The 21,427-nt window shown below is 36.6% G+C and overlaps 1 protein-coding gene across 5 annotated transcripts in view; it reads left to right on the forward strand.

Moving 5' to 3' along the window:
• The window catches only part of LOC128234725 (protein TANC2-like), a 104,312-nt gene that overhangs the window by 58,380 nt on the left and 24,505 nt on the right, over positions 1 to 21,427 (forward strand). For 4 of the 5 annotated variants that reach the window (XM_052949158.1, XM_052949160.1, XM_052949161.1 and 1 more), the window contains exons 2-4: positions 181 to 2,330; positions 18,128 to 18,349; positions 21,122 to 21,268. In XM_052949158.1, the coding sequence (XP_052805118.1) occupies positions 206 to 2,330; positions 18,128 to 18,349; positions 21,122 to 21,268 (2,494 nt within the window). In that variant the 5' untranslated portion in view covers positions 181 to 205. Of the gene's footprint in view, positions 1 to 180; positions 2,331 to 16,050; positions 16,528 to 18,127; positions 18,350 to 21,121; positions 21,269 to 21,427 lie in introns of those variants that run through there. The other variant, XM_052949162.1, reaches the window with a different exon arrangement.

Raw genomic sequence — 21,427 nt, forward strand, 5'->3', positions numbered from 1 at the left:
TTTGATATATCAACATTATGTTGTAAAAGATTAAGAGTTGATTTGAAATAAATTGTGTTTTGATGAAACCATTTTTTTCCACAAATATGGCATTACCCTATAAATTCTATTAAATATTTTCATAATTATGGCATTGACCTACATACTTTACAATAAAACGTTACCCTTTATATTTTCCAGTGCGATGAGTTGAAGACTGGTCACCATGGGTAACAAGCACTCGAGCACAAAGGACAATCATTTCACGAACGAGTCTCGAGGTCGGAGCCGATCCTTCAATGGCCTTGCGTCTAGGTTCAGGAAGGCAAGCAAGAGTCCCCCACGGGAACGAAGCAGCTCGTTTGGGGAGTCGGCATTGGCATCTAAGCCAACGCGGAAGGGCAGTGGGAAGGCTGGTCAGAACGGGGTGCTAAAAGGCAGTCACAATGGTCATGTGATAAGGAGGGGGCACGACATTCCCATAGCAACACTGAGCAGGGACCAGGAAGGGACTGACGTTATAAGTAATATCAGTGATAAATCTGATAGGGAGAGTCTAAGTAAGTTGTCACAGTCAGCCCCAGGGGGGAGGGGTTTTCACTACAGGCATTCACCAGCCAGGAATGTGACCCCTGTGAAAGAATCAGTGTCAAAGAATTCCACGCCAGTAAAAACAAAACTTGAAGATCATGAAAACTCCAAAAATAATTCCATCTCTCCAAGCAAAGCTTTGATTTATGATGAGAATGATACTATTATCAAAAGTTCCAATTTGAAGAATTTGAGAAATAAGCATTTATCTGATAAGCCTGCATTAATTGAGAACTATGCAGATTCAACAACGCATATCTCTGTTTCCAAAATGCGCAATGTTTCCAGGGAACTTTTCTCAGATCAGTTGGAAGACCTCGCCAAGAGACGTGGGATGGCAACGCTCAACCGTGATCTGTCATTGTCAAATGCTAGTCTTGGTCTGCTCTCTAACAGGTCAAAATCCATGCACAGTCTTAGTTCAAATGACTGGGAGTATGAGGAAAGGTGTAAAGTCGGGGAACTACTTTCATTTGAGGACAGTTCTAAAGTTGGTGAGTTGTGTAGGAGTATTACTTCTCAGTTTTCCAGTGAAAATCAGGACAATGATGATATGTTATTACGGCCAAGAACGAATTCAGCTTCAGCCATTGATTTAGGGAGCTACCAAAGAAAACAGATGGCTTTTGGTAAAACAAGTGCTGAAATTCGGAGAAATCTTGCATCTCAGTATGCAATTGACCCAAACAAAAATGCACAAAAAAGTAGTTCTGTTGACAATGTTGGTCAGAATAGCAGTTCAACAGACCATGTGGGGCGTGATGTGGTTCAGGCGAGGAGGATGCTGGTTGCCAGGGCACTTAGGGATGGTGACAGTGACACAAAGGGAGACAACTCCGAAGCTGGTTCTCAGCAGCCCCAACCCCAGGCTCTCAGCCCTCAGAACCGTAACTCCTCCCCTATCATGCTGAATGAGAAGCGGCCAATCTCACCCAGTGTTCTTTCCTCCACTGCAAAGGGATCACCTGTGATGGTGCGCAGAAGTTCTGCACCAAAACTAGGTAACCAAACCCCTGAAAAACTAGGAAGTCATGGGACTCCATCTCCGAATGGAAAAATGTTTCTCAGTAGACGAAGTTCTAGTCCATTGCATCCAGCCAGTGCTAACTCAATACCTGAAAAACTGGGCCAGTCAGCTGGCTTCAAGACTTCCAATTCAAATCCTGTCCTGCAGAATCTGGACAAGAGTCAATTGTTAGCAGCGAATATGACCAAGTCGATGCAAAAATTCATGTTGGATAATCAAGGTGTTGGTGTGAACACCACAGACTATGAGAAGATGCATAATAAACTTCAGAAGAAGAAGAAGGTGAGCTCTGCCACGCAGGACACCGGGATGAGAGAGAGGAGCAGCAGTTTTTCTATATTGACCTCTCGGTACCAGCAGCAGCAATATGTCCAACAGATGATCTCGGAGCAGCTGGGTCAGGCGAGTCAAAAGACTGAGCCCAGCACCAACCTTTCCCCCCCGGAGATGACTATACTCCATGTCCATTCTAAGTCATACGACAGTACGCCAGTGTCCACCGGAGGCGACTCTGGCTTCCGTAGTAGAAGTCAGAGTTGGTCGTCGCTGTCCCGTAAAAGTGTGTATGAATCCCAGCAGCACATCAGTGTTGACAACCCTATGAATAACTTGTGGAGTTACAGTGAAATGTCGCTAACAGACCTTCCTGTGGATTTAACCTCCCAGCCTCAGCGGTTTATATCAGTCATTGAAGATGACGAGGCGCCACCGGAAAACTTGAACTTCTCTCACGGTAGGTGCTAAATCTATTAGGAAGAGGAAAATAGTGCGGTTAAGTGGTTTAGTAAGTAGGCCGTGGTTAATTAGACTCATGTTTGTGTATTATAGTATAGATGTGGTTATTTTGATATGACTACATGTACAAATGCTGGTAGAGCTGTAAACTCCAGTGATCTTGACCAATGTTCAATATGATAGCTAAGGCCCTAGTTTAGGGCAACACGGCCCTACCTGGCAAAACACCAAGACCATTGAGGGTTTGTTTAACCCTCTGTTGTTTAACATTTGTGTTGATTACAATTAAAACATCCAAGTACTTATCATAAATACACAATTTACCAAAATGTTATGGCATTTGGGGCCTGCTTTTCTGTTTTGACACGACTTAATATAACAACAAAAAACTTTGTCCCTACCATACATAGCATTTTTGAGACTGTTTCCCTCAAACTCAGATGGAATAAATCTAAGCCTAAATTTTACTTCAAGTTAAATATCATAATTAATAATTATGATAGTTTACACCACAAGGCTGGTAATATGTTTACTTGTATGCATTATTAATTAAGCTTAATCATGCAAAATCATGGACTTCATACAAAAACTTCTCCTATTTTTATTAAGAATCATATAAACTTGCATCATGAGTCAGGATCTTTTGTCATAGGAAATCATATCTTACAAATTATCAATAGAAAAATAACAGACATTAAAGATATCTGCTCAATGATATTTGAAGGCAGTTATTGATAAGAAATGGGTATTTCCCATTTTAGCTCTATATATATATATATACAATGAACATATTTGAAATGCTTTGGTCATTACCGTGCAATCTCAAGGTTACAGCTGGGAGTGCTGATAACCACAAACATGCCCCTGTGGCAGATCAACCTGTCTTCATTACTTATATGGCTGTAATGCACTGTATGATATCTTGAGAACAGTTACATTCTGTGTTATATCTCAGCCTGCAGGTGCTATTGCATGTATATTGAATTTGCTATTTAATTTAATTTCTGAAATATTTCAAATTCTCAACTTTACTGTTGGCTGGTTCAGGCTGAATTTTCTTTCGGTCTTTACAACAAAATGTAAAATTTAATGCATCAGAATTGTCAATTTACAACCTCTGAATGCAATTATGGATCAAATGTGTCCATGTGTGTAATCTTTCTTAAACAGACAATAAACTCCAACTTGCTGCACTGTCAAGTATTTGCATTTCAGAATACAGTTAATTGCACATTTTATTACCATTGCAGTAAAATCAATGGAGTTTTGTGGCACCTGAGCTTATAAAATTAAATCATAATTATAGCCTCTTGAAAAATCAATATTTAATAACAAACATCACTTTTAAATGAATTCCTATGATAATACTCATTAGACCTGAAACTCAAAGAAGTAAATATTAGGCAAATTGTTGAAAATCAAAAATAGTGAGCGTAGCTTAATCATGTTATAAGGGACTTAAGTAGTTTCGAGAAATTGGGGCCTGGAGTTATTATCATGTCAGGGGTCTCTATATAATTTTCCTCAGTTACAATTAATAAATAAAATTTATCTTTTTATCTGGCATTTGAATATAACACGTAAAAAAATTGTTTGTTTTCTCTAACTTGACAGACCCTTTTTTTCCTCCCAACCCTTCACTTCTTTTTACTGTAGTGAGGATTTTTTTTGTAATTTTCCACAATTAAAAATGTTCATTTACGAGTGAGCATGTAAAAATTTGACCAGTTTATGTCAGAAACTTTCCACAATTAAGTGATAGACCCTGGTACAGGTCGAATTGGTACAGAAATCCGGATTGACAAAAAAAGAGAAGTTACCGGTATGCCTAACTAAGCGCAACGCTATTATTTTTTTTGGAGGGTTGGGAAGGGCTTATAAATCTTATACCGGTATCCATTGTAACTGGGAAGAAGGCAAAAAATTGCTGCACAGTTTAAAAAAGAGTGCTTTTAAAAGAATTTTTGTCACCACCCATAGGCATATGAAAGTAAGATGCCTATATGACCTGTGTAAAAGATGGACTAAACAAATATTAATAATCAGGTAGAAATACTATTTCAAATGATACTAATATTACATGGGGTCACCAGTTATCTGAATGGCATGATTTAACAATAATATATATATTATTTGTACGTAGGGATACATTGAAACAGTTTTAAGATAAATACACAGTTATTTTCAATTATATTATGACTAATTCATTGTGGTCAGGTCCCAGCCATCAAACATTCATAATATCAATCTGTACTTACCTAATATAAATTCGTTGACAGTGCCTAATTCTTCTCAATTGTTGGACAGATCTTAATCAGTGATTATGGAGGAATTGCAGAATGGTCAAAAATTGCCTAAGGAGACCAGTAGATGTTATCCTGACCCAGAGTTGTCCATATTGGGTCATGTTTGCACCTTTAACTAGCCTTATTGTCCCAGTACAGGCAATTGGTATTAAACTATTTACTTATATTAGTTCATTTTAAATGATAGAAATGCCATTATGTCTAAAAATGGTATTACTAAATTTTTACAAGATTTGGGCCAAGATATGGAATGTGTTTGAAGTTTGCACAGAATTAGCCAGAAATAATGGAGATCTAAAAGAACCACAGACTAATAGTCTCTGCCCTTAAACAGAGTAATGAATTTGAAATGCTTTATATAAGGTGACAAAGGGTATAGGGTCACGCTTTGTTATATAATGGTTATGCACTTAACCCCAGCATAGGTACTTTATAATTTTAATGGCAAAAAGTATGACATTTTTTGTTATGTAATGTATAATCATTTTAAGGATATGAGATGGCATACCCCATATTATTTTTGTATCGTTTGAAAGGGATTTATATATGAGTAGGGAATTTTAAAGAATCATGTAAAATTTAGCAAAAAATACATATACTTCAAGCAAAAAATTTGGCTGTGAAAGATGGCTAGTTAGATAATTCCATGACCAATATCAGTTAAAATAAAGACAAAAATGCAAAAATTTCATGCATGTGCATTTATTTTAAATACCGTATTATATCATGTATAGGACGCTAGCATAGATAGGACGCAGGCAAAAAAGTAGTTGAAAAAACGGGTAAAAACCCTTAATATATAAGATAGGACGCAGCGGAAAAATGTCAAAATCGGAGTCGAAAAATTGAGGTTGGTCAAGTATTTATAACATATATTGAAGTAAAAAAAAAAAAAAAATGTATATAATGCATATTTCGATAACTGGCTTGTGAATTTCGATAATTATCGTCATATTTTGGTAATTTAGGGTACACAACAATGATATAAGTCTTGACATTTTGAGAACATTCATGCATATTATAAGACTTATACAAATGCCGTAATAGTCCCAACACGCCTTCTGACTGACAGTCAACTGTTGCAATAGTCCCAACACGCCTTCTGACTGACAGTCAACCGTTGCAATAGTCCCGACATGTCTTCTGAATGACTGAGTCAACCATTGCAACCGTTGCAAAACTGTGTATTATCAAAACTGATGATTTTTTTGATAAGGTTTGTCGCTGCGCGGATTAAAGCATGTCAGGCATAATTAATGCGTGTCGGTAATTATCCTTGCCAGCGGAAGGCACTACGGGTAAAGTGCGAACAAACAACCATACGGTATTACCATCTCAATAGTTCATTCTATTGATGTTTTCTAATGACAGACAGCGGGTGTTTTTCACACCTTCGCACATTTGAAAAGATTTGACAGTTACAATAATGCTTCTTTGCGTTATGCACATTCCTTTATTATTTTTTAAAAACAGTAAGATACAACAAAATGTTTTGTAAAATATCGAAACATTAAAATCATGAACAACGATTAATTGATATTTACCTCCTTTCCCGATTTTCCGTTGCCGTTATAACTCAATCCAGTTAAAGTGCTGACTCACATCGAGTTTTTGTGAGTAGCGTCCCTTTTGTAAAAAATTAAACACTCATGTTTGTTTTCCATTTATTTCTCAGTAAATCATTTTAAAGTAAACATTCAATATATTTCTGCGTGTGTTAACTTGCGGGATTTTACCTATGTCAGTTGTTCTCTTCGGTGACGCAGTACAGAGACTTACTATTACCGTGTTCTTCCCCGGTCCGATATTTTCGACCTGAAATGGACTTGGAAAAACCCCAGATGAAATTCTAATAGCATAGAAAGGACGCAGGCAATATTTAAGACGAGAATTGGGGGTAAAAAAGTGCGTCCTATGCATGATATAATACAGTATTAGTTATAATTATTATATATCAACAAGCAATTGAAAGTTTCAATTTACATTATATGGTAAGATCTACATTTCAACTTGTATCACTAATGGCTTGATATATAGTCAATCTTATTTTTTACATCAGATACATCAGTTTTTGAAAAGAACTGATTGTTAGTGAGTTAGATTGTCTTGTTTAAAAACAATTTCATATTTGTGAACTACAGTCTTTAATTATGATTACAAAAATACCGATTATTAGTATCGTTTAGGTATAATTATACCATGACTTTTGACATATCTGTTTAAATAAAATTATGTCGGCTATAGGTTTCAAAAAGAATGTTAATTGATTTGAATCTGGCGTATACTTTTTTTGTAATCATTTTTTTTACCTAATATATAGAAGGGGTCACTGTTGTTTTTATCTCAAGCTGTTGCTTAACAAAGATTAACTTGGAGAAGTTTTTTTTTCAGTAAAACATGTTGAAGTGAATAAACTTTGTTCAGCTTTGAATGTAGTCGGGAGCTCATCTTTTTGGTTTATATAGACTAGTTAAGGTGTTGTTATTTGCCTTGGTAGTTGTTGGAGAAAATTGGCTTTGTGTAAAATCTTGGCTCATGTTCCCAATGGCTTTATGCACATATTTGCAATGTTAAGCACTGTTCCATTACTCTAGCAAAAAGTTTGTTGAATAACCCTCCTGTAAACTTGGTTTACTAAGAAAAACAGACAAAAATAATTGTTCTTACCCTCGTACAATGCCTTTGGTTAATATCAGATTATATAATACTGATAAACCATAAACAATCATGCCATTATTATGACTGTGTTTAAGGCAGTGTTTCCATTCAGTGTGCCATCACTTGCTCTTTGTGACATCAGATACTGCCATCACCCTGTAATAGAAGGTAGACCCATGCCTCTCAGGTTACAGTTCCCAATGACCGGTTCCCGTGTGCCCGCCTGTACCCAGGTTTTGTTTGGGTGCATGTCCCAGCCAGCCATGGAGCAACACAAGAGAGCCTGGGTATCAGATTGTCAGTCAAGCCCATTAAATACATGATCAGCTGATCATAAACACCTGAGCCAGTTGTAATTGAATGCAGACATGTCATTTAAGGATTTGGTATGGGTCCCCTGTTCATGAGGAAAAAAACATTAAAAATTACTCTTTATTTGTCATGGCCATAACATGACTATTTCAGGTCTCAACCTGCCAATGGTGCAAAAATAAAGTAGGAAGCAGATTCTACACTGTTTAAATAAGAGTATAACTAAGTTAACTAACTGTATTGGTTACTTTTTGTTCAATTAAACTGAACACATGGGTCTCACCGTCTGACCTGGTGAGTATAAATTAGCTTTGAACCCCCCCCCCCCCCCCCCCAAATAAAAAGGATTGTTCATTCTTGAGTAGACCACATCAGAGACCACTGGCCATAAAATGCAAATTGTGGGGATCAGTGCATGTAATGAGCTTGTCATTTTCATGAACATATTACTGGTAACAGTTACCATTGCAGGGTGTTGTAAATATCACTAAAGTCATGGCAATAAAAAAATCACCAGGAATGTTAGAATGCTCAATTTCATCAGCATTATATATAATGACAGTAAATCCTTGTCATGTCACTGTTTGCCACCGTTCCATTATCAGATTTTAATAAAAATATTTGAACATCAAGGATAGCATGTGACCATTACAATACAGATAGTAACGTACAGAGTCCTCTCCAGGGTGAAGAAGGCCAACACTTTTACCAGGAAACCATGGTATATTATGTGCCTGTATCCTGGCATCTCAGATTTATGATTTAACGAAGTCAAAGACAACACACTTAGAATGTTTGGTTACAGTTAAATTTATTCTTGCAATATAAATATAATTATTTTAGTCATAATGTTTAATATACTTAAATTGTTAAAAGAAGTATTTCATAGTAATTATTATGCTGTATGCCTGTATTAAAAAAATGTGAGAAATATTCAAGACAATGACACTGAAACCATGGATGACAGTTGAAGTACATGTATGCATCTAATTGATATTTCAACTAAACTGGTTTTCCCATTAAAATGTTAATGATGTGTTTATTGTACATGTGAGTGGTTTTCTTTTCATTGGCCAAGGGCTGAGGGGCATTAAAGCAACCTGTCATCATTATAAACATACTGGAGTTGTTTTTTTTACTAAAATGGTTTTAAGAAAGTCATCACCCATGGATTATGTAAGGTGGTTTTCAATGATGAAAAATGAAAAATAGTTGGATATCAAGGAGCCTGGTCAGGTTTAAAGGTAGCTTTCACTAATTACTTAATAAGGGTTTTCTATTTTTTTTTAAGTTGGTAATTAAGTAAAATAATTTAACATGTTTAATAAGTATTTTCGGACATAAGCCCTTCAATTGCCTAGATATTTATTATACCCAAACCATTTGGTGGTGGGGGCTATATAGGAATCACCTTGTAACATAAGTCTGTCAGGATAGATAGGGACAACTCTACTTTTCTCCATATTAAACTTGATATGTTTTTCAGGTATGCCTCTTTTATAATGAATTAACATACATCATAAGATTATTGGCTGTGCGACACACAACGAAACCCACGGCTTGGTTACCAACGATTAAGGACAATAGTTATTTCGAAAATTGATTGAATACCCGTAAAATCAGTTTAAATCCTATACATGCATTCTAATGCAACATCATCATACCAGCAAGAACACTCATATTCAATCAAGGAAAACATTTTGATCAAAGTCCTTAAATTTGTCATAAGGAAATTTACATGTTTCCACCCATATTTAATTACAAACTTCGATAAATTCTCTTAATGGTTTTGTAAGTGTTTGAGGATACAACTTTACTTTTTTTCTGTCCATCCAAAAAATTGTTGACAACCACTTTAATAAGGCTGGGTTTTAAGCCATCTTATTGATCTCATGGTCTTAACTTTTTGTGGTTTCTAAGATCAGCTTGATGATATGAATCTGATTGTATAATGTACATCAAAAGTATTGAAGAGAGCATGGCCTTTTGAATGTTTCAAATTGTTTGAGTCATCACGGTGACCTCTTTGACTTTTCATGGAGTGAGGCTGAAACTCCCTTTTTTGGTACAAGGTAATCAGGCTTTACGGATAACTACTGACATAAGAGGATTATATATATGGTACAGAGTACGAAGAATCTTTAGATTTGGCATTATTTGGTAGCTAGACTCGCTCATTAGTTTAGTTTCATTTGTAATGCTAGATTTGGGTAGAAAATGAAGGCCTGAAATATTTGGTACGAAAGAAGGGTGGGGATTACAGCCTCGATAGTTTTATAGAACATTTTGATTTTTTTCTCTAAATTTAATTTCCGCCAGTGATGAAACACATATATACTTCAGGCATTTAATCATCTTTACCCGTAATAAACTTTAGAACCAAAATATATACAGTGCCTGGCATATATATGCTCACATGTTTGAAATGTAAATGATAGCTCATATTAACAGTGGAGGCCTTTCTGCCATTTGATGCTATCACTCTGGGTCATATGTAAAAAAAACAGAGGTTGTTTTTTGTGAGAAATTCTCCCACGCTTCTGTAAAAAGCTGGTGAATGTAATTCCGTGTGCACATAAAAATCTTATGATGATACTTATTACATAGATACTGGGATGGCTATACTGATAAGCATTGTGGCTTTCCACAAGAAAAAACGAGTACAATTTGAAGTTGAATTCAAATGAGTCACTGGTAGATAACACTGGAAGTTTGATATGAATAGATCAGATACAGCTCTTTTTGAGGAAATTCACAGTATGTCATTAATTACATTATGTTCTCTACAAAAAATATGTATTAAACTTTCAAGCTATTGAAATGCATCTTCAAGGTGTGCTGCATCTCTGCTCTTATCCACTATTTTGGAGAAGATTCCCAAATGCTCCTTTCCACTGTTCAGGAGGTCATTGCCTGTTGCTCCTATCCACTGTTTGTGAGGTCATTGACTGTTGCTCCAATCCATTGTTTGGGAGGCGATTGCCTGTTACTCCTATCCACTATATGTGTGGCCTTTCCCTGTACCCTGTATTAAGAAGGTAACCCTCCCCTGTTCCTATCAACTATTTGGGAGCTATTGCCAGCTATCCTATCCACTATTTTGGAGGCCATTGCCAGTTGCTCCTATCCACTGTTTATGAGGCCATTCCTGTTGCTCCTATCCACTATTTTGGTAGCAATTGCCTGTTGCTCTGATCCACTTTTTGGAAGGCCATTGCCTGTTGCTCCTATCCACTATTTTGGAGGACATTACCAGTTGCTCCTATCCACTGTTTATGATGCCATTCCTGTTAATCCTATCCACTTTTGGTAGGCAATTTCCCATTGCTCCTACCTGCTATTTTGGAGGCCATTGCCTGCTGATCCTTTTCACTATTTTGGAGGCCATTGCCTGTTGCTCCTATCCACTATTTTGGAGGCCATTGCCTGTTGCTCCTATTCACTATTTTGGAGGCCATTGCCTGTTGCTCCTATCCACTATTTTGGAGGCCATTGCCTGTTGCTCCTATTCACTATTTTGGAGGCCATTGCCTGTTGCTCCTATCCACTATTTTGGAGGCCATTGCCTGTTGCTCCTATTCACTATTTTGGAGGCCATTGCCTGTTGCTCCTATCCACTATTTTGGAGGCCATTGCCTGTTGCTCCTATCCACAGGCCATTTCTTGTTGCTCTTATCCACTTTTTTGAGGCCATTGCCTGTTGCTCTTATCCACTATTTTGGAGGCCATTGCCTGTTGCTCTTATCCACTACTTTGGAGGCCATTTCCTGTTGCAGTTTGATTAACTTTTTTGAGGCGATTTCCTGTTGCTCCTATCCGCTATTTTGGAGGCCATTTCCTGTTGCTCCTATCCTCTATTTTTGAGGCTATGACCTGTTGCTCTTATCCAATATTTTGGTAGCAATGGCCTGTTGCTCCTATTCACTATTTTGGAGGCCATTTCCTGTTGCTCTTTAATCCACTTTTCGAGGCCCTTTTCTGTTGCTCCTTTCCACAATTTCCTGTTGCTCCTATCCACTATTGTGGAGGCCATTGCCTGTTGCTCTTATCCACTATTTTGGAGGCCATTTCCTGTTGCTCTTATCCACTACTTTGGAGACCATTTCTTGCTGCTCCTATCCACTATTTTGGAGGCCTTTTCCTGTTGCTCCTATCCACTATTTTGGAGGCCATTTCCTGTTGCTCCTATCCTCTATTTTGGAGGCAATTGCCTGTTGCTCCTATCCACTATTTTGGAGGCCATTTCCTGTTGTGTTTAACCATTTTTTGGGAGGCCATTGGATGCTGCTCCTATCCAATCTTTGGGAGGCCATTCCCAGCTGCTTCTGTCCACTGTTTGGGAGGCCATTACCTGTTACTCCTATCCACTATTTCAGAGGTCATTTTCCACTGCTTCTTTTCATTATTTTGGAGGCCATTCTATTGCCTTGGAAGAAATTTTTGCGTCTTATCCACTACTTGGTAGGTCCTTCCCCTTGTTCCTATAATCTACTATTCAGGACATCATTCCCCATTGCTTCTATCCACTATTTGAGATCATACCCTATTGTTCCTATCCACTACTTGGAAGGCCCTTCCCCATTGTTTCTATCAACTATTTGGTGACCATTCCATATTGCTCCTTCCACTACTTAGAAGGCCCTGCCCCATTGCTCCTATCCCCTTTTTGAAGACCATTCCCTATTGCTCCTATCCACAACTTGGAAGGCCCTTCCCCGTTGCTCCTATCCACATCTTGGAAGGCCCTTCCCCATTGCTCCTATCCCCTTTTTGGAGACCATTCCTTATTGCTCCTATCCACTATTAGGAAGGCCCTTCCCTATTGCTCCTATCCACTACTTGGAAGGCCATTCCCCATTGCTTCTATCCACTATTTAGAGATCATTCCCTATTGCTCCTATTTATAATTATGGATGTTATTCCCTGTTGCTCATGTAATCAAAAAAGCAATTGTTCATACTCCTTACTGACACACAATTTACCTTTTGTAGAAGTTTCTCCTTAAAACTCAAATATTCAAAGGGAAATCACTTATCTAACCCTAATGCCAGCTTTATTAGAGGGTAGCTTCCCTTTTTCTTTGCTAACATCTAACGCGTATAATAAATTAAGGAGTGGTGCAATTTGCCAGGGAAAAAAAGAAAAACAAGAGGGTGTAACTTATATGTTTTGTAACATATTGGCAGGAGTTCAGTTAAGGCATTGTTTTATATCCCTGTTGTATTGAAGTGTATACACTGCAAACAGGAAAGCAAATCACAAATGTTAACTGTTAACACCTGTATTGAACTTTGGATTGGCATTGACATTTGAAGACTTGTCATTGTATTTACTTATTTACTTTGTCTGCTCCACTATCTATCAGGTTCGATAATGCTCAAAGGTCATAATCTGTAAGATAATCTAGCTATAAGCAATAAAGTTTTACTGATGTTACTAAGTTTATAGTAACAGTTACTATAGTGTAGCCCATCATATACCATATAATAAAGGATTTCCGTCCGAACTTCAACGATCTTTTTTTTTTATTCTCAACTTTGTGTTAATTTTTAATACTGCCTGAAGTTCAATTCACTCAAATATATTGAATAATAATGACACTATGAAAAGTTCGACAACTAAAATTGACTTGGCCCATTGGCATTAAAATATCTTAGTTGGTAACTTACAAAATCTTAAATCCGTATATCACAGATGGCAGTATGTTGATTTCTTTCATTTCCTTGATTTTGTTTTCAAATTTAAAAAAGGTAAAAGTTTAATTCACATCAAAGTGTGGGAAATATTGAAAATATGCCACAAAGAAAATTTCACTTTGAGACTTAAGATTTATATTGAAAGTCCTAAGAGTTTGTGAGTAAATACATAAATATATATAAGGGAGATCAACCATGCAGAGACTGTGTTGTAGAATTGAAGAAGGTTTCAATCCCTTTGTACCTGGGTCTCATATTGAAAATAAATTGATTAAGGTGCTAAATTTTTGTATAAATACTGATATCATGATCAGAATGAGTTCAGGTACTGTTTAAACACAGGGCCGGCCAAATAGTGTGATAGGAGCAGTAGAATTTACTATCAAACTTAAATACTCTTTTATTCAGCTATTCAGTACAGATATGTAGGCTTTGGGCTTATTTTCCCAAGGTTAAAACTCTGATAATGGTTTCAGACTTGGTTAAGACATTGATTAAGTTTGCTTGATTTGAACTGATCGTCTGATGAATAGAAATCTGGACTGATAATTTTGATAATTTCATACAATGTGCCATAATAGAGTGAATGGATATTTAGTCTTCAATTCTGAGGTGTGTTGCTTTTATTTTCTTGTATAATTGAAACCATAATGGACAGTGGACATATAGTCACCTTGTTAAGAACAATTTTGTCGAAATTTCTTAAAAGTTGTTGTGATTTTCAAATTCCTCACCCAGATTTGAATGTGACTATTATAATAAGAACATTTCTGCTGTAATTGTTATCTCTTTAATCCATTTACTCATGCAGCTTAAAAGATTATCTAATAGGATTTTATTTTCATGAATTGATCATAATAAGTGTTTTATTTGTATGCATGGGTTGTTGTTCATGATTGGGAAATGCCATTCAGTGATTTCTTTAGTACTCCTTGGTATCCACTCTCATTTTGCATGAAAGTTACCCCTAGACCCTAGACCCTAGACCCTTACCCTTACCCTTCTACAAGGCAACTAGATATAGAAGTGGTAGTTACTGCACCCACAGACTGAGTTCATGAACTACACACAGGAGCATTGCATGAGTCATTTTCAATTATGATGGTTATGGGTAAAGTGATCTTTACCATTTTGTGAACATATTAACAACTGTGAACATTCTTGTACAATGTTGTGAACATACTTGTACAATGGCGTGAACATTCTTGTATCATGTTGTGAACATACTTGTACAATGTCGTGAACATTCTTGTACAATGTTGTGAACATACTTGTACAATGTCGTGAACATTCTTGTATCATGTTGTGAATGATACTTGTACAATGTTGTGAATGATACTCCTACCATGTTGTGAACATACTTGTACAATGTCATGAACATTCTTGTATCATGTTGTGAATGATACTTGTACAATGTTGTGAATGATACTCCTACCATGTTGTGAACATACTTGTACACAATGTCGTGAACATTCTTGTATCATGTCGTGAATGATACTCCTACCATGTTGTGAACATACTTGTACAATGTCGTGAACATTCTTGTATCATGTTGTGAATGATACTTGTACAATGTTGTGAATGATACTCCTACCATGTTGTGAACATACTTGTACAATGTCGTGAACATTCTTGTATCATGTTGTGAATGATACTCCTACCATGTTGTGAACATACTTGTACACAATGTCGTGAACATTCTTGTATCATGTTGTGAATGATACTCCTACCATGTTGTGAACATACTTGTACAATGTCGTGAACATTCTTGTATCATGTTGTGAATGATACTTGTACAATGTTGTGAATGATACTCCTACCATGTTGTGAACATACTTGTACAATGTCGTGAACATTCTTGTATCATGTTGTGAACATACTTGTACAATGTTGTGAATGATACTCCTACCATGTTGTGAACATACTTGTACAATGTCGTGAACATTCCTGTATCATGTTGTGAACATACTTGTACAATGTCGTGAACATTCTTGTATCATGTTGTGAACATACTTGTACAATGTCGTGAACATTCTTGTATCATGTCATGAACATACTTGTACAATGTTGTGAACATACTTACTGTTACTATATGGAAACTTATATATTGATGTAAACATAGAAAACACTCTCCAGTAGGGTACAAAGTATTCAATCTTCATTTTTACTTCATCACTCAATGTTTTTTCAATATGAAATTACTTTGTACATACACAAAAGGACATCTCTTAAAGGAACATTATTTGGAAAAATAACACATAGAAATCATGTTTCTCAATGATTTTTGCAATAAAGCAGTTAAGAAAAACATTTAATTTGTAATTAGGCTTGCATTAAAAAATAATGTCATGGAGAATAATAATGTATGTATGATATTTTTGTGAATCATGTTTTGCCTCAATTAGGTATAATGGAGACGTAAACCTGAATGAAAACACTTTGTCACAATCACTGTGCAAATATTTGTCTTAAACTTTGAACAAGCCAATTCATGAAGGTTTTTATATAAAAATGCCTATAAACAGCCCTTGAGGTTCATGTGAAACACTGACTTTTCAGGCAAAACAATACCGTTTGAAATTGACTAAGCAGACCTTGAGAAGTTGAGATTAAGGTAAAACATTGAACAAGCTTTATTTATAGTAGGGAAATTATTAATCTATACTGCAGGATAGGCAGATAGTGTAAAATCGTGTAAACGCTAGGCTTCATATCAGGTATTTGACATACTGGCTTGAGAACCATGTTTCATTCATACAGTTTTGACAAGCGTGTGCTATCTATCTACCTTATGTATTTCAGTTGAGTTTTTAAGTGTTTATGGTCTTATATAGTATACATAAGGTGATGTTCGCGCGGTTTTATACTTTTAAGTATACATTTGATTTTAAAATGGCAGCCATGTTGCATTTTGTGTTTTTCTCAAGTGGCCTATTATCTAAGGCACGGAGTTATCAATGAGTGATTTTAGTTGGGGAAGTTTTTCTCTCTCAGTGGATATAACTTTCTGTGTGTGCCAAGTTGATGCTTTCAAGAATATCAGTGTTTCCGCCTACATAATAGCTATATGAAATTAAGTTAATGTTGATTTAACTAGGATGTTATCTTCAAAATATTTATGTTTGATGATGTTGTGTTTAAGAATAGGGTGGGATATTGTATACTAATGCATATGAAAGAAATAATAATGAAATGAATGGAACCAGATTTGAAAGAAAATATGGTAAGTATGTTTGAGTTATTTTAATGTTGAAAAGCCTCCCATCTAATCTACATTCAATGTCTAGGAATTTAAAGATCATGGTAAATCTCAGTGAATTTTTTATTACTTCTTTTATCCATAGTGAATGTCATAAAATTGTATACAGGTTAAGAGCTGTCATTGTAAATATCCGATAAGAAAAAAAGTAGTTATTTGTAAAATCAATCACATTTTATAGCTAGCCATTTTAAGAGACTTTATTCAGCCTGGTTAACATTTGCTGGGAAACAGTTGATGGATGATTGTAAATGATGCTCTTCAATAAAATATTTCATATTATCGTTATACAATTTAGATTATTGGCACTTGAATACATACCATTATCTTAAAAAACATTTCAAGATATTTGAATGAAACTTGGTACATTGTAGATGCAGGAGACAGTATGCACATGTATAGCAAGTTCCATAACAGGTGCTTTAATAGTTGTCAAATAATGCCCATTGATAGTTTAAAATGTCCTGCAATTTTATTTTTTTGCCGTAGTGTTATAAGCATTCAAGGTATTAATTAATATGAAACTTCGTACACATGTAACTAGATACAAAATGCACATGGCAGGTGAGGCCCATGTGCATTACTCTGGTGTTAATATTTGTTGAATTATGCCCCTTGACAGTTTGAAATATAAGACGTGCAAAAACTTGAACTGGGACATAACTTATTAACCATTCCACTTTCAGATATACACATGGAGCTTTGCACACATGTTACTAGTGACATGTAATGATATGACTATCATTTTTAGCTTGTCTGATTTTTGAAAAAAATGACGAGCTATTGTTGTCACTTAAATAATTGTCGTCGTTGTAGGCATTGGTTAAGTTTTGCCTTTGGGTCACTTACATGGATACTATCAAAGCCATCACTTTGAAACTTGGGGAACATGTTCGTCAAATAACCTTCTTCACATTGTACCCTAAAGATGCTGAGTCTCACCTGTTTTTGGGGGGTAAAAAACATGAATTTTGATGGATTTTGATTGATTTTGAGAATTGGACATAGCTTCTTCAATTTTTGTTGGATTGATTTCATTTTTTTTTTTCAACACAATGAATGGATAATGCCTTCAATATATCAGACAGGTTTTTATGTCACACATTTAAAGGGTAGGGGGAGGGTGGGGGATATTTTAGTATTTTTGGACTTTATAATTTTTAGCAAGTCTGATTCTAGAGTTTTGTGCTTAAGTCACTTACATGGAAACTTTCAAAAAGTCTGATTCTAGAGTTTTGTGCTTAAGTCACTTACATGGAAACTTTCAAAGCTATCACTTTCAAAATTTGGATTACCTGTTCACTATCAAACATACAAAATTAAATAAATAAACATGAAAGGATAAAATCAGAAGAGCCTTTAACACCCGCAGGCGGTGCTCTTGTCCAAGACGCTGTTAAAGAAAAATAGTGGTGTATTGACCATGTTGCTAGATAGAGCTTCACAGATTTCATTTTCAGGCATTATTCTGACTATAGATGCTGATGCATTTGGATAGACCGCTTTAACCCTGCAACAATGAAAGCATTTAAAATATTACACAGTGCTCCTTCCTATATTTCAGACCTGGATGCCATAGAAAGCCTTGGAATGGAGGGCGGTATGACCTCAGGGGTTCTGGGTGGGGCTGCAAGCCACACCCACCTCGCCCCACCTCCTGAGGTGTGCCCCAGCTGTCAGCTCCCATATGATGCAGCCAGAAAACGGAGGCTGATAGACTCGTGCGGCCATGAGCGGTGTTGGTCCTGCATGTTCAGCAAGGAGGAATGCTCACTGTGTAGCCATGGTAAGGCTTTTGTGATTATCTTAAGTAAGATTTATAACATCTGTGTATAGCCACAGTAAGGCTCTTGTGACTATTGAAAGTAAGGTTTATGATATCTGTTCGTAGCCACGGTAAGGTTCTTGTGATTGTTGAAAGTAAGGTTTATGATATATGTGTGTAGCTATGGTAAGGCTCCTGTTATTATCTAAAGTAAGGTTCATGATCTCTGTGTGTAGCCACAGTAAGGCTCTTGTTTTTCATCTCAAGTAAGGCTCATGATATCTGTGTGTTGCCATGGTTAGACTTTAGTTTTTAATTTCAAGTAAGGCATTTATGGTTATCTAAAGTAATATTCATAAAATCCTTGAGTAGCCACCGTAAGGCTTTTATGTTTTTCTACAGTAAGGCTCTTGACATCTGTTTGTAGCCAAGGTAAGGCTTGTGATTATTTAATGTAAGGTTTATAACATCTTTATGTTACCACAGTAAGGTTCTTGGTTCATGACATTTGTGTGTAGCCATGCATAGTATGGCTCTTGTGTTTATTAGAATTAGGCTCATGACATATATATGTTTAGCCAGGGTAAGAGTCTTGTGTTTTTATCTAAAGTACTGTTTAATGACATTGGTGTGTAGCCATGGTGTAGGACTTGTGTAGCCATGGTGTAGGACTTGTGTAGCCATGGTGTAGGACTTGTGTAGCCATGGTGTAGGACTTGTGTAGCCATGGTGTAGGACTTGTGTAGCCATGGTGTAGGACTTGTGTAGCCATGGTGTAGGACTTGTGTAGCCATGGTGTAGGACTTGTGTAGCCATGGTGTAGGACTTGTGTAGCCATTGTAAAACTTGTATAGCAATGGTATAGCTTATGTTTTAGTTACCATGGAAAGACTTCTATATGAAGTCATTAAATTTTTATATAGCAATGTGGGTAGTCATGGTAAAAGCGGCAAACTTAAGCATCAAGGGTGTAGCAACAATTTAAGTAACAGTATTTTGGTCTGAGCATTCAGTGAATAGAAGTCTTAGTGAGACCAGGTTAATAATTATGTCTTCCATTGTACACACTCTGTCATGTTGTCTTCCACCATACACAAACACACACACACACTCTGTCATGTTGTCTTCCCTGTGCATGCACGCATGCATGCACACACACACGCACGCACGGACGCATGCACACACACACACACACACACACACACACACACACACACACACACACACACACACACACACACACACACACACACACACACATTCTGTCATGTTGTCTTCCATGGTACCTTACACACTCTGTCATGTTGTCTTTCATGGTACACACTCTGCCATGTTGTCTTACATGGTACACACTCTGTCAGGTTGTCCTTCACTGTAAACACACTGTTATATGTCTTCAATGGTACCATACATACTCTATTATGTTGTCTTCCAACGTATTCATTATGTCAAGTTGTCTTCCATGGTACACACTCTGGCATGTTGTCTTCCATGGTACACACTCTGCCATGTTGTCTTCCATGGTAAACACTCTGGCATGTTGTCTTCCATGGTACACACTCTGGCATGTTGTCTTTCATGGTACACGCTCTGTCAGGTTGTCTTCCATGGTACACACTATGTCATGTTGTCTTCCATGGTACATACTCTGACATGTTGTCTTCCATGGTACACACTCTTGTCAGGTTGTCTTCCATGGTCCACACTCTGACATGTTGTCTTCCATGGTACACACTCTGTCAGGTTGTCTTCCATGGTACACACTCTGTCAGGTTGTCTTCCATGGTCCACACTATGTCAGGTTGTCTTCCATGGTACATACTCTGTCAGGTTGTCTTCTATGGTACACACTATGTCAGGTTGTTTTCCATGGTCAACACTATGTCAGGTTGTCTTCCATGGTCCACACTATGTCAGGTTGTCTTCCATGCTACACAATCTGGCATGTTGTCTTTGATGATACACACTCTGTCAGGATGTCAACAGTACCGTCTCTGTCATTCTCTTAGTGACTTGTCAGTCTCTTACCATGGTTTAAAATCCAACTCTAAAACCACTAGTTAAGGAAGAACATATATAATTATTTATTATTATTAATGCAAGAGAATGGTGTCAGTTCCTTTTAAAAGGACTGTTATATATGTAAGTGTTGTGATGGTAAAAGTTGTGCTTAAATATTTGCTTATTAAGAACCTTGTTGACAAAAGAAAAGTTAAGGCATACTTAAAGTGTTCCACTTATATATCTTATAACATCTGTGACAGGGAAAAATGACAGGAATGCACACAAATACATTAAATTTAGACTTGTAGATTAAGTACTGAAATTACTGTTAGTAGGGTCAGGTTATGGAAGATATGGTTATAACATTTTTTTATTTGTTTTTTGTGTGTGTGGGTTTGTTTTAAAATCAAGTTTAAAAAGTTGCATTATCTGGTAAGCTGACTTATCATGACTGATGAACATTGTGCTGAATTACCCACATTAAATATTCATAACCAGTTACAGACCTTTGACTTACAAATTGTTCAACTTGATGATTACCAGAAAGAAAAATCTAACTAAAGATTATACATAATCTGATTATAATATCATATGTCCATTATAAATTAATTGGTGAAACTTTAATGATAACTTTCAGGATTTGGTACAAAGTTAGGAAAAAGATGACCAACTTTAACCTCTGCTTCCCTTTTGTAATATCCATGTTTCATATTCAACTTTTTTTACCTGTCTCACATTTAGCAAAATACTTTAGTTGTATAAAAAGAAGTTTGTTTTGTCTGCCTTCAGGTGTGTTACAGCGGCAGTACAGTACAGGCAACCTTGACCACCGACCCAAGGTGAAGACGAATGGACACTTCACAACGTACATGCAAGGTCGCCCCGACACCTCGCACTACCAGACACCCCAGCCTCCGAGACCGGCATCAGCATCAGGTAAAGAATCTTAACTCACTTGAAAAAAACAACAACAATATTTTAGGTTTGCTGTTGTTGGTGTTTGCGGTTTCATCAAGAAAAATCTTGTATGTTCACTTAAACTAAAAATTAAAACAAATTATCCAGAGCAGTGTGCTACGATGTGCATACCAGTGT

Source organism: Mya arenaria, chromosome 5 (genome assembly GCF_026914265.1).
Source record: "Mya arenaria isolate MELC-2E11 chromosome 5, ASM2691426v1".
Taxonomy (NCBI): Eukaryota; Metazoa; Mollusca; class Bivalvia; order Myida; family Myidae; genus Mya; species Mya arenaria.